This window comes from Glandiceps talaboti, chromosome 9 (genome assembly GCF_964340395.1).
Source record: "Glandiceps talaboti chromosome 9, keGlaTala1.1, whole genome shotgun sequence".
Lineage (NCBI taxonomy): Eukaryota > Metazoa > Hemichordata > Enteropneusta > Spengelidae > Glandiceps > Glandiceps talaboti.
In genome coordinates this window covers 2754393-2769296 of record NC_135557.1, presented here as the reverse complement: position 1 = coordinate 2769296, position 14904 = coordinate 2754393, and the positions used below count along the sequence as shown (strand labels likewise).

General features: G+C 38.4%; 1 protein-coding gene across 1 annotated transcript in view; it reads right to left on the bottom strand.

Moving 5' to 3' along the window:
* Window positions 1-14904, bottom strand: part of LOC144439716 (BOS complex subunit NOMO1-like) — a 90735-nt gene that overhangs the window by 5094 nt on the left and 70737 nt on the right. Inside the window, exons 23-28 of the mRNA XM_078128949.1 lie at window positions 12360-12424; window positions 11747-11888; window positions 8400-8486; window positions 6794-6904; window positions 5756-5857; window positions 2521-2640 (exon numbers count right to left, since the gene is read on the bottom strand). Coding sequence (XP_077985075.1) covers window positions 2521-2640; window positions 5756-5857; window positions 6794-6904; window positions 8400-8486; window positions 11747-11888; window positions 12360-12424 — 627 coding nt within the window. The remainder of the gene's footprint in view (window positions 1-2520; window positions 2641-5755; window positions 5858-6793; window positions 6905-8399; window positions 8487-11746; window positions 11889-12359; window positions 12425-14904) is intronic.

Below are 14904 nucleotides of genomic sequence, written 5' to 3'. Positions count from 1 at the left end.
AGGAGGTTACTAGCTGTATGTTACTAGGTGTAGGAGGTTACTAGGTGTAGGTTACTAGGTGTAGGAGGTTACTAGCTGTAGGTTACTAGGTGTAGGAGGTTACTAGCTGTAGGTTACTAGGTGTAGGAGGTTACTAGGTGTAGGTTACTAGCTGTATGTTACTAGGTGTAGGAGGTTACTAGGTGTAGGTTACTAGGTGTAGGAGGTTACTAGCTGTAGGTTACTAGGTGTAGGAGGTTACTAGGTGTAGGTTACTAGGTGTAGGAGGTTACTAGCTGTAGGTTACTAGGTGTAGGAGGTTACTAGCTGTAGGAGGTTACTAGCTGTAGGTTACTAGGTGTAGGAGGTTACTAGCTGTATGTTACTAGGTGTAGGAGGTTACTAGCTGTACATTACTAGGTGTATGTTACTAGGTGTAGGTTACTAGGTGTAGGAGGTTACTAGCTGTATGTTACTAGGTGTAGGAGGTTACTGGCTGTAGGTTACTTGGTGTAGGAGGTTACTAGCTGTATGTTACTAGGTGTAGGAGGTTACTGGCTGTAGGTTACTAGGTGTAGGAGGTTACTAGCTGTACGTTACTAGGTGTAGGAGGTTACTAGTTGTACGTTACTAGGTGTAGGAGGTTACTAGCTGTAGGTTACTAGGTGTAGGAGGTTACTAGCTGTAGGTTACTAGGTGTAGGAGGTTACTAGCTGTAGGTTACTGGGTGTAGGAGGTTACCAGCTGTACGTTACTGGGTGTAGGAGGTTACTAGCTGTACGTTACTGGGTGTAGGAGGTTACTAGCTGTATGTTACTAGGTGTAGGAGGTTACTAGCTGTAGGTTACTAGGTGTAGGAGGTTACTAGCTGTACGTTACTAGGTGTAGGAGGTTACTAGCTGTAGGTTACTAGGTGTAGGAGGTTACTAGCTGTAGGTTACTAGGTGTAGGAGGTTACTAGCTGTAGGTTACTAGGTGTAGGAGGTTACTAGCTGTAGGTTACTAGGTGTAGGAGGTTACTAGCTGTAGGTTACTAGGTGTAGGAGGTTACTAGCTGTAGGTTACTAGGTGTAGGAGGTTACTAGCTGTAGGTTACTAGGTGTAGGAGGTTACTAGCTGTAGGTTACTAGGTGTAGGAGGTTACTAGCTGTAGGTTACTAGGTGTAGGAGGTTACTAGCTGTAGGTTACTAGGTGTAGGAGGTTACTAGCTGTAGGTTACTAGGTGTAGGAGGTTACTAGCTGTAGGTTACTAGGTGTAGGAGGTTACTAGCTGTAGGTTACTAGGTGTAGGAGGTTACTAGCTGTAGGTTACTAGGTGTAGGAGGTTACTAGCTGTAGGTTACTAGGTGTAGGAGGTTACTAGCTGTAGGTTACTAGGTGTAGGAGGTTACTAGCTGTAGGTTACTAGGTGTAGGAGGTTACTAGCTGTAGGTTACTAGGTGTAGGAGGTTACTAGCTGTACGTTACTAGGTGTAGGAGGTTACTAGCTGTAGGTTACTAGGTGTAGGAGGTTACTAGCTGTACGTTACTAGGTGTAGGAGGTTACTAGCTGTATGTTACTAGGTGTAGGAGGTTACTAGGTGTAGGTTACTAGGTGTAGGAGGTTACTGGCTGTAGGTTACTAGCTGTAGGTTACTAGCTGTAGGTTACTAGGTGTAGGAGGTTACTGGCTGTAGGTTACTAGGTGTAGGAGGTTACTAGCTGTAGGTTACTAGGTGTAGGAGGTTACTAGCTGTACGTTACTAGGTGTAGGAGGTTACTAGCTGTAGGTTACTAGGTGTAGGAGGTTACTAGCTGTAGGTTACTAGGTGTAGGAGGTTACTAGATGTAGGTTACTAGGTGTAGGAGGTTACTAGGTGTAGGTTACTAGGTGTAGGAGGTTACTAGCTGTAGGTTACTAGGTGTAGGAGGTTACTAGCTGTAGGTTACTAGGTGTAGGTTATTAGCTGTACGTTACTAGGTGTAGGAGGTTACTAGCTGTACGTTACTAGCTGTAGGTTACTAGGTGTAGGAGGTTACTAGCTGTAGGTTACTAGGTGTAGGAGGTTACTAGCTGTACGTTACTAGGTGTAGGAGGTTACTAGCTGTACGTTACTAGCTGTAGGTTACTAGGTGTAGGAGGTTACTAGCTGTAGGTTACTAGGTGTAGGAGGTTACTAGCTGTACGTTACTAGGTGTAGGAGGTTACTAGGTGTAGGTTACTAGGTGTAGGAGGTTACTAGCTGTAGGTTACTAGGTGTAGGAGGTTACTAGCTGTAGGTTACTAGGTGTAGGTTACTAGCTGTACGTTACTAGGTGTAGGAGGTTACTAGCTGTAGGTTACTAGGTGTAGGAGGGTACTAGCTGTACATTACTAGGTGTAGGTTACTAGCTGTTATAACCATAGTTGACTCCTATGGCAGGATTGAAAGACCATGACATATCTAGAGGGAACTGAATCCATATGCAGTTTGCTCTCAGGGTTGTTACCTCACTGTCTTTTCAGTGTTATAACACAGACAGACACACACACCCACACACACTAATGTCTTGTGACTCACCTTGGGTTCAAATTTGATGGTGACGTGTTTATGATAACCATCAGTTGTAAAGCTTACTTCAGGTAAAGTGAAATCAAAACTTGATTTAGCTAGTGAAGATTCTAATTTAATTAAATATTTCTGAAATGAAACAAAAATAATAATAATGTAGCACCAATGGCATTGTAGCATTAATGGTACAGTTCATCTGTTAGCACCAATGGTATTGTAGCATTAATGGTACAGTTCATCTGTTAGCACCAATGGTATTGTAGCATTAATGGTACAGTTCATCTGTTAAATTTCTAAAAAAATAAATAAATGTTTATTTACATGCTAATCTATCCCCATTTTTACCGATATACAACAATTTCACAGTTGGGTAATTTCTTAGTTGCTGGGTGAATACATGTCAATTTGTGTTTAAACAATTCCAGTTGTTATCTTTGCAATACATAACATCATATCTCTATGACTACAGGGTATTATTTTACGCTAGGCATACATGTTCATTTTTTGAATGTTTATTATCAACTTGTCTATCCACACCTGTTGTTATCTTTGCAATATACACCATCACTTGGCTGTTACTATGGGCATAGCCTTGTTGCTAGGCACCAAGTTTACATAATGTATGTTTATCCACTTGTGTATTCAATATACACCACCATTTGGGTGTTGCTATGGGAAGTGTCTTGTTACTATCCATATTTATATATTATTTGAATGTTTATTCACTTGCTTACCAAAAAAATGGTTATCTTTGCAGAACATACTGACATTTGACTGTTGGTAAGGGTGTGTTCAAGGTTGTCCGAGTGAGTTGTGTCACTACATCTTGAAGTCTGTAGTTTAACACTTGTAGAAACATCATGTGGCCATCAGCCCTATCCATTGAGTAGTTTTTGAGGTAAAAGGTTTTGACCAAATATCACATTTATAGACCTAATTTGCATATGACTAATCCGATTATTACGTTATGAATACATGCTTCATCTACACATGCCCAGATGCACCCCTTTAAATTTCAGCTCAATCTACTAGGCAGTTTTGGAATTATAGATTTTTGACCAAAAAGACACATTTTAGACCTAATTTGCATATCACTGATGGACTCATCATCTCATGAACAATACTTAATCTATACACTACCTTCCCATCAAATTTCAAACCAATCTGCTCAATTATTTTGGAATTATAGATTTTTGACCAAAAAAGACACATTTTTAGCCCTAATTTGCATATAACTAATGCGATCATCATGTTATGAACAATTCTTAATCTAAACACCCCTAAGAATGTTCTCAACAAATTTCAGAATGATCTGCCTAGTAATTTTGAGTTGAAGTTTTTTTTTTACCAAAAATCACATTTTTTGACCCAAATCAATCACAAACCGGTGATAAGATCATTTTGATTTGAACAATTTCTCAATTAGACACCCACGTTAATATACCCACCAAATCTCATGGCAATTGGTCCAACAGTTTTTGACTTTAAGTTGTTTACACACATACACACACATCCACACAGGCAGCCAACCAGACAGACACTTTGTCATGCCTACATAGCACTACTGAGCCCAAGAACTTCAGTTGTGCTAATCAGTTGACATTGACAAGATCATCGACAGGGAACAAAACTTGGACAAAAGAAGACTATTGGAGGCCATGTACATCAAAGTCAACAATCCATCACTTAATGCCAATGTAGGAAAATATGACATTCCACCAATCTACAGTGACATCATCACAGAAGGTGGACAGTTACTATATGTATTGAAGCTATAAACCTTTCACACATCCAGTTTAGTCGAAGCAAATTTGGATCATTCTGTCAGATCCAGTTAGACACTGAAGAAGAAGTGATTTGTTCAAAACATGTCTGTTTCTCAATCTAAACTTGAAGTAGAAAACTTACATGTCAACAAAGTCTATCCTGGGTTACACAACTAAGTCTATCCTGGGTTAGACAACTAAGTCTATCCTGGGTTACACAACTAAGTCTATCCTGGGTTAGACAACTAAGTCTATCCTGGGTTACACAACTAAGTCTATCCTGGGTTACACAACTAAGTCTATCCTGGGTTACACAACTAAGTCTATCCTGGATTACACAACTAAGTCTATCCTGGGTTACACAACTAAGTCTATCCTGGGTTACACAACTAAGTCTATCCTGGATTACACAACTAAGTCTATCCTGGGTTACACAACTAAGTCTATCCTGGGTTAGACAACTAAGTCTATCCTGGGTTACACAACTAAGTCTATCCTGGGTTAGACAACTAAGTCTATCCTGGGTTACACAACTAAGTCTATCCTGGGTTAGACAACTAAGTCTATCCTGGGTTAGACAACTAAGTCTATCCTGGGTTACACAACTAAGTCTATCCTGGGTTAGACAACTAAGTCTATCCTGGGTTACACAACTAAGTCTATCCTGGGTTACACAACTAAGTCTATCCTGGGTTAGACAACTAAGTCTATCCTGGGTTAGACTATCCTGGGTTACACAACTAAGTCTATCCTGGGTTAGACTATCCTGGGTTAGACAACTAAGTCTATCCTGGGTTAGACAACTAAGTCTATCCTGGGTTACACAACTAAGTCTATCCTGGGTTACACAACTAAGTCTATCCTGGGTTAGACAACTAAGTCTATCCTGGGTTAGACTATCCTGGGTTACACAACTAAGTCTATCCTGGGTTAGACAACTAAGTCTATCCTGTGTTAGACTATCCTGGGTTACACAACTAAGTCTATCCTGGGTTAGACAACTAAGTTTATCCTGGGTTAGACAACTAAGTCTATCCTGGGTTACACAACTAAGTCTATCCTGGGTTACACAACTAAGTCTATCCTGGGTTACACAATTAAGTCTATCCTGGGTTACACAACTAAGTCTATCCTGGGTTACACAACTAAGTCTATCCTGGGTTACACAACTAAGTCTATCCTGGGTTACACAACTAAGTCTATCCTGGGTTACACAACTAAGTCTATCCTGGGTTACACAACTAAGTCTATCCTGGGTTACACAACTAAGTCTATCCTGGGTTACACAACTAAATCTATCCTGGGTTACACAACTAAGTCTATCCTGGGTTACACAACTAAGTCTATCCTGGGTTACACAACTAAGTCTATCCTGGGTTACACAACTAAGTCTATCCTGGGTTAGACAACTAAGTCTATCCTGGGTTACACAACTACTGAGTTTGAGTTACAATGACTTGTAAAGAGGGAACACTTACCTTGCCATCAATTGGTAAAGTTGGGAAAAGAAAGAAATTATTGTTGGCCAATGTTAGGGTGTGTAATGCAGCGTCTAGATTGTCCTCACTGTACAGTAAAACCTGTCAAGAAATTATAGAAGACCATATTTAAACTGAATGCCTTCCGTAAGGGCCAGGTCTTTAGGTTTTTCGTTTCTACACACAATAAGTGCAGCAGAACATATGCGATTAGTTATATGAAATATGTAATACAGTACAAAATTTGATTGAATTTGAAGAGTGCATTTTTGCAAATGCCCGAGTCATTGAATGTAAGTTACTTTATTAGGCATGTGCCCTGGTATTATGAATGTGTGTATGAAATTATATGGAACTTAAATCTTGCATTCTTCATAGAGAGACGAAGTACAGTACCCCTAGAGAGTGTTATTTATTGATAAGGTCTATTTTATACACACCCCTAGAGGGTGTTGTTTATTGATAAGGTCTATTCTATACACACCCACCTAGAGGGTGTTATTTATTGATAAGGTCTATTTTATACACACCCCTAGAGGGTGTTGTTTATTGATAAGGTCTATTCTATACACACCCACCTAGAGGGTGTTATTTATTGATAAGGTCTATTTTATACACATCCCTAGAGGGTGTTGTTTATTGATAAGGTCTATTCTATACACACCCACCTAGAGGGTGTTATTTATTGATAAGGTCTATTTTATACACACCCCTAGAGGGTGTTGTTTATTGATAAGGTCTATTCTATACACACCCACTTAGAGGGTGTTATTTATTGACAAGGTCTATTCTATACACACCCCTAGAAGGTGTTATTTATTGATAAGGTCTATTTTATACACACCCCTAGAGGGTGTTATTTATTGATAAGGTCAATTCTATACACACCCCTAGAGAGTGTTATTTATTGACAAGGTCAATTCTATACACACCCCTACAGGGTGTTATTTATTGATAAGGTCTATTCTATACACACCCACCTAGAGGGTGTTATTTATTGACAAGTTCTGTTAATTTAGAAATAAACATTTTGTTTACCTTTAGTGTTGGTAGATGTTCAACTGGAGTAATGACATTACCACCAATCTCAAACTGATTAAATTTCCTGAATACAATGATCCGTATATCACTTATATCTTGGTTCTCAACCTGTATCCAAAATAAAATACATCATTATAAAATGTACAGTAGGGTGTAAATGTACTTTTAATCTAGCATGGCAGTTTATGACATGCATCTATAACCTAGTCCCCCCCCCCCATCCTCAAAGAAGATCAGCTCACCCCCCCCCCCCACATCCATAAAGATCTACTAGACCCCACCCTTCATAAGATCAATGACCTCCTCCACCCTCCATAAAGATCTAAGATTTTTAACCTTACCCCCTCCATAAAGATCAATGATTGTTAGCCCCCAAAGATAAGGGGGGGGGGGGGGGGGGTTGCCTATGACAATGGGCTCTGTCCATCCGTGTGTCTGTTTGTAACATGTCAGTTCTCAGACATGCAATATCTGATATTTGTCAAACCTGGCACAAAGGTGACACATGGGACATATGCACATCACTTTGTTTTTGATATATGCAAAATTGACTGAATGGTGGCCATATTTGTAGTTAAAAATCAATATTTTATTGCATAACTCAAAAACTGTAATACACAGACACACCATTCAACAAATATCTACCCCTATATTATAAGATGCAAGCTATCTTTTGAGACCTTAACCTTTGACCCTGACCTTCAGGGTCAATTATCAAAATCAAGCCAATTCCTGTTTTTCTTACGAATGGTAGATCATTATACAAATATGGTGAACATTCACTTAAAACATGACATGATACATGTCTACATGTCCCTTGTTCTGTATCACATGACATGATACATGTCTACATGTCCCTTGTTCTGTATCACATGACAAGATACATGTCTACATGTCCCTTGTTCTGTATCACATGACAAGATACATGTCTACATGTCCCTTGTTCTGTATCACCTTTGCACAAGATTTGAAAGAAATTGATCACACTTTAAGTACCACAAAGCATATACAAATACAGTCAGAAATGGCCTGATTTCGGTAAATTCTGTATACAGTCAGAAATGGCCTGATTTTGGTAAATTCTGTATATAGTCAGAAATGGCCTGATTTTGGTAAATTCTGTATACACTAATACAGTCAGAAATGGCCTGATTTTGGTAAATTCTGTATACAGTCAGAAATGGCCTGATTTTGGTAAATTCTGTATACAGTCAGAAATGGCCTGATTTTGGTAAATTCTGTATACAGTCAGAAATGGCCTGATTTTGGTAAATTCTGTATACAGTCAGAAATGGCCTGATTTTGGTAAATTCTGTATACAGTCAGAAATGGCCTGATTTCGGTAAATTCTGTATACAGTCAGAAATGGCCTGATTTCGGTAAATTCTGTATACAGTCAGAAATGGCCTGATTTTGGTAAATTCTGTATACAGTCAGAAATGGCCTGATTTCGGTAAATTCTGTATACAGTCAGAAATGGCCTGATTTCGGTAAATTCTGTATACAGTCAGAAATGGCCTGATTTTGGTAAATTCTGTATATAGTCAGAAATGGCCTGATTTTGGTAAATTCTGTATACAGTCAGAAATGGTAGTATACTTACATATATTTGTCTTGCTACAGGAGCAGCTCTCTCTACATGACTGTTTTCATCTCCTATCTTTACTTTCAATTCATATGTACACTGTGGCTAGAAATGAAATAACAATTACAGGTTAGTTATATACACTTTAAGAGGGGTACTAGGTTAGTGATGGAGGGTACTAGGTTAGTGATGGAGGGTACTAGGTTAGTGATGGAGGGTACTAGGTTAGTGATGGAGGGTGCTAGGTTAGTAATGGAGGGTACTAGGTTAGTAATGGAGGGTACTAGGTTAGTGATGGAGGGTACTAGGTTAGTGATGGAGGGTACTAGGTTAGTGGTGGAGGGTACTAGGTTAGTGATGGAGGGTACTAGGTTAGTGATGGAGGGTACTAGGTTAGTGATGGAGGTTACTAGGTTAGTGATGGAGGGTACTAGGTTAGTGATGGAGGGTACTAGGTTAGTGATGGAGGGTGCTCCGAGGTTAGTGATGGAGGGTACTAGGTTAGTAATGGAGGGTACTAGGTTAGTGATGGAGGGTACTAGGTTAGTGATGGAGGGTACTAGGTTAGTGATGGAGGGTACTAGGTTAGTGGTGGAGGGTATTAGGTTAGTAATGGAGGGTACTAGGTTAGTGATGGAGGGTACTAGGTTAGTGATGGAGAGTACTAGGTTAGTGATGGAGGGTACTAGGTGAGTAATGGAGGGTACTAGGTTAGTGATGGAGGGTACTAGGTTAGTGATGGAGGGTACTAGGTTAGTGATGGAGGGTACTAGGTTAGTGATGGAGGGTACTAGGTTAGTGATGGAGGGTACTAGGTTAGTGATGGAGGGTACTAGGTTAGTGATGGAGGGTACTAGGTTAGTGATGGAGGGTACTAGGTTAGTGATGGAGGGTACTAGGTTAGTGATGGAGGGTACTAGGTTAGTGATGGAGGGTGCTAGGTTAGTGATGGAGGGTACTAGGTTAGTGATGGAGGGTACTAGGTTAGTGACGGAGGGTGCTAGGTTAGTGATGGAGAGTACTAGGTTAGTGATGGAGGGTACTAGGTTAGTGATGGAGGGTATTAGGTTAGTGTTGGAGGGTACTAGGTTAGTGATGGAGGGTACTAGGTTAGTGATGGAGGGTACTAGGTTAGTGATGGAGGGTACTAGGTTAGTGATGGAGGGTACTAGGTTAGTGATGGAGGGTACTAGGTTAGTGATGGAGGGTACTAGGTTAGTGATGGAGGGTACTAGGTTAGTGATGGAGGGTGCTAGGTTAGTGATGGAGGGTACTAGGTTAGTGGTGGAGGGTACTAGGTTAGTGATGGAGGGTACTAGGTTAGTGATGGAGGGTACTAGGCATGGAACAACATCACTCATCATTCGCTAAAATAAAACATGACTCATATCAACTTGTCATGAATAAACCTGATTAGCCTCCCCAAAGACACAAGCACTCCGAATATCAAAACACTGACAGCCAGTTTCAGAGAAGAAGATGAAATATATCAATAGACGAGAGACAACCTAACCCTTACACTCTGTTCAGTTGTCGCTGATAAAAAACAATGTCATTGTGTTGTATCTGCAATAAACACCATTGTTTCACTGTTGCTATGGGCATGGTCTTGTTGCTCGGCATATCTGCATATATTTTTAGAATGTTCATTCATTTGCCTTTCCTTCACTCACTGGTGTTTATTTTATTTATTTTTAATACAAACTATTCTCTGTGTATAACTGCGTGTGCATGGATTGAAAGATGTGTTTATGCATGTGCTATAACTTTACTTAGAGGTGATGCAACGGGACCCAGTAACTGCCCCTACGTCCCGGTTTTACTGTGAGCGGAGGGTTTAATTTTGTGACTTTTTGTTGTCTGCGTAATCCGCTAAATTAAATACCCACCATTAATTAGTACTTTTACAGTACATCCTGTACTTGTTGCTATGGGTGCAGTCTTGTTGCTAAGGACATTTGCATTTTAAAAAAATGCAATAAACCATATTATTTGACTGTTGCTATGGGCATGGTCATGGTTGCTAGGGTCACTTATGTAAATATGACACATTCACAATTTGCAGACTATTATTTTTAGAATCATTGCCAATTTTATCCCCAGTAGTTTGAGAGGTAAAGTTCAATACCAAAATCACTTGTATCATCCACAAGACAGACAGACAGACAGACAGACAGACAGACAGACACACTTTACTTCACTTTGTCCTATTAGAACTTAAAGAATGTTTCCAAGGAACCAAAAGGAGGGATAATTCAAGTGCCACTAATTACATGCACATGTTACATTATGTTAAATACCTCAGAAATTTGTAATGATTTAATGAGATCAATAAACAATAACATTTCTGTAAAACCCTATCTGGCTAAATATTCATGAGAGATATCTGACCCAAGACATCATGTTTTTTAGACCTAATTTGCATATCACTCATGGGATATGTAATTAATATCACTTGATCTGTACATCCCAAGAACATTCCTGTGAAACTTCAGCCAAATCTGCTATGTGCTTTTCTTTTAAAATTAAAGATTTTTGACCAAAATGTCACATTTGTAATCCTTATTTGCATATCACTGAAGGAATCATCATGTAATGTACATTTCTTATTATACATACCTCTAAACACGTTTCCACCAAATTTCAGACAAATCTGCCCAGTAGTTTTTGAGTTTAAGTAATTTATTTTTTTTTTATATCAAAAATGACATTTTTTGACCCAAATAGCACACCTGTGGTGTAATTTGCCAATTAAATACAAGTAATGTCTAAATACCAAATACCAAGTCAATTGGTCTGGCGGTTGTCAAGTTTAAGTCATCCACACACACACACAGACATGTACACACACAGAGACAGACAGACAGACAGACAGACAGACAGACAGACAGACAGACAGACACCACACCACACCACACCACACCACACCACACCACACCACACCATTGCTATAACACAATTGAACTTCATTAGTTCAGTAGTGTTAACTAGAGACAGAAATCAACATCCCTACTAAATATCAAAATATTTTTCCCAGTGGTTTTCAACTTAAAGTTTCTTTAAATAAGTTGCCCACAGATAGGCAGACAGACAAACGGACAGACAGACTACACACCAAAAGTAATGTCCCCAAGGCAAAGACTTTATACACACACACACACACACAGATAGAGACAGACAGACAGACAGACAAACACACACACACACACATTTCAACATGCCTATAAAACAAGGAACAATTATTTCTCAGGCAGGTAGAGCTCACAATATTTCCATAGCAACCCATAACTATTGGTACACTATTGGTATATCAACCTCAAATGTGGCTCATTTCATTACATCAATAGGGACGATTGTATCCTTACCTGTAGTCCCCTCATTCTGAATGTTCCATCTTGATCTGAAATGGTTTCTTCTTGTACTTCTGAGCAGTCATCTAGACCTAATGCCTGTATTGCTATGCCTGGTTCTGCTTCTCCATTCAGAGATGTTATTCTACCATAGCAACTAGATTTGGACAACAGACACAAGTATTCAATTCCAATTCAATATACCATAGTCAGGTTTGAAGTTAAAGCCATTTCTCTCAGGTAAGAACCACAAAAGGGTGTACCAGATTTGGCAAAGTGAAGGCTAAATTGTTTACCATGAAATAACTGCTGGTTGTGTGCCATTCCGTGAAATGACAGCTGGTTGTATACCATTGCATGAAATGACAGCTGGTTGTATGTCATCGCATGAAATGACAGCTGGTTGTATACCATTGCATGAAATGACAGCTGGTTGTATGCCATTGCATGAAATGACAGCTGGTTGTATGGCATTGCATGAAATGACAGCTGGTTGTATGGCATTGCATGAAATAACTGCTGGTTGTATGTCATTGCATGAAATGACAGCTGGTTGTATGCCATTGCATGAAATAACTGCTGGTTGTATGGCATTGCATTAAATAACTGCTGGAATAATAGTACTCACCTAAAGGCTACTCTGTAACCTCTGATCTGTAATTTGACTGTCAAACCTTCAATCACGTCAATCATCTAAAAAAAAAAAAAAATTTCATCAATTGATTTTTCAAATTAACAGGATTCCTTTGGTTACTGTCTGCCTCTCAGTGGTATAACTATGGTACTAGAATGATGTGTACTTTAAAGTGGTGTAACTATGGTACTAGAATGATGTGTACTTTAAAGTGGTGTAACTATGGTACTAGAATGATGTGTACTTTAAAGTGGTGTAACTATGGTACTAGGATGATGTGTACTTTAAAGTGGTGTAACTATGGTACTAGAATGATGTGTACTTTAAAAGTGGTGTAACTATGGTACTAGAATGATGTGTACTTTAAAAGTGGTGTAACTATGGTACTAGGATGATGTGTACTTTAAAGTGGTGTAACTATGGTACTAGAATGATGTGTACTTTAAAAGTGGTGTAACTATGGTACTAGGATGATGTGTACTTTAAAGTGGTGTAACTATGGTACTAGGATGATGTGTACTTTAAAGTGGTGTAACTATGGTACTAGGATGATGTGTACTTTAAAAGTGGTGTAACTATGGTACTAGAATGATGTGTACTTTAAAGTGGTGTAACTATGGTACTAGAATGATGTGTACTTTTAAAGTGGTGTAACTATGGTACTAGGATGATGTGTACTTTAAAAGTGGTGTAACTATGGTACTAGAATGATGTGTACTTTCAAAGTGGTGTAACTATGGTACTAGAATGATGTGTACTTTTAAAGTGGTGTAACTATGGTACTAGGATGATGTGTACTTTAAAAGTGGTGTAACTATGGTACTAGAATGATGTGTACTTTCAAAGTGGTGTAACTATGGTACTAGAATGATGTGTACTTTAAAGTGGTGTAACTATGGTACTAGAATGATGTGTACTTTAAAAGTGGTGTAACTATGGTACTAGAATGATGTGTACTTTAAAGTGGTGTAACTATGGTACTAGAATGATGTGTACTTTAAAAGTGGTGTAACTATGGTACTAGAATGATGTGTACTTTAAAAGTGGTGTAACTATGGTACTAGAATGATGTGTACTTTAAAGTGGTGTAACTATGGTACTAGAATGATGTGTACTTTAAAAGTGGTGTAACTATGGTACTAGAATGATGTGTACTTTAAAGTGGTGTAACTATGGTACTAGAATGATGTGTACTTTAAAAGTGGTGTAACTATGGTACTAGAATGATGTGTACTTTAAAAGTGGTGTAACTATGGTACTAGAATGATGTGTACTTTAAAAGTGGTGTAACTATGGTACTAGGATGATGTGTACTTTAAAAGTGGTGTAACTATGGTACTAGAATGATGTGTACTTTAAAAGTGGTGTAACTATGGTACTAGAATGATGTGTACTTTAAAGTGGTGTAACTATGGTACTAGAATGATGTGTACTTTAAAGTGGTGTAACTATGGTACTAGAATGATGTGTACTTTAAAAGTGGTGTAACTATGGTACTAGAATGATGTGTACTTTAAAAGTGGTGTAACTATGGTACTAGAATGTGTACTTTAAAAGTGGTGTAACTATGGTACTAGGATGATGTGTACTTTAAAAGTGGTGTAACTATGGTACTAGAATGATGTGTACTTTAAAAGTGGTGTAACTATGGTACTAGAATGATGTGTACTTTAAAAGTGGTGTAACTATGGTACTAGAATGATGTGTACTTTAAAAGTGGTGTAACTATGGTACTAGAATGATGTGTACTTTAAAAGTGGTGTAACTATGGTACTAGGATGATGTGTACTTTTAAAGTGGTGTAACTATGGTACTAGAATGATGTGTACTTTAAAAGTGGTGTAACTATGGTACTAGAATGATGTGTACTTTAAAAGTGGTGTAACTATGGTACTAGAATGATGTGTACTTTAAAAGTGGTGTAACTATGGTACTAGAATGATGTGTACTTTAAAAGTGGTGTAACTATGGTACTAGGATGATGTGTACTTTAAAAGTGGTGTAACTATGGTACTAGAATGATGTGTACTTTAAAGTGGTGTAACTATGGTACTAGAATGATGTGTACTTTAAAAGTGGTGTAACTATGGTACTAGAATGATGTGTACTTTAAAGTGGTGTAACTATGGTACTAGAATGATGTGTACTTTAAAAGTGGTGTAACTATGGTACTAGAATGATGTGTACTTTAAAAGTGGTGTAACTATGGTACTAGAATGATGTGTACTTTAAAGTGGTGTAACTATGGTACTAGAATGATGTGTACTTTTAAAGTGGTGTAACTATGGTACTAGAATGATGTGTACTTTAAAGTGGTGTAACTATGGTACTACAAATCTGCATTGACTTGGATACTTTCATTCAAACTATTGGATAAATTAATGAATTGCCATGTACGGTACAAGATAGTTGCTTGTTGAATATTTATTGTTTTTTTCTAATTTTAGTTGACAACTTGAAGGCCTGAAATATATTACTTTTATCACTTCCAGATTTTTTGTTTGTTTTCACAGTGAAGACTTAATAACTTTACATGGAT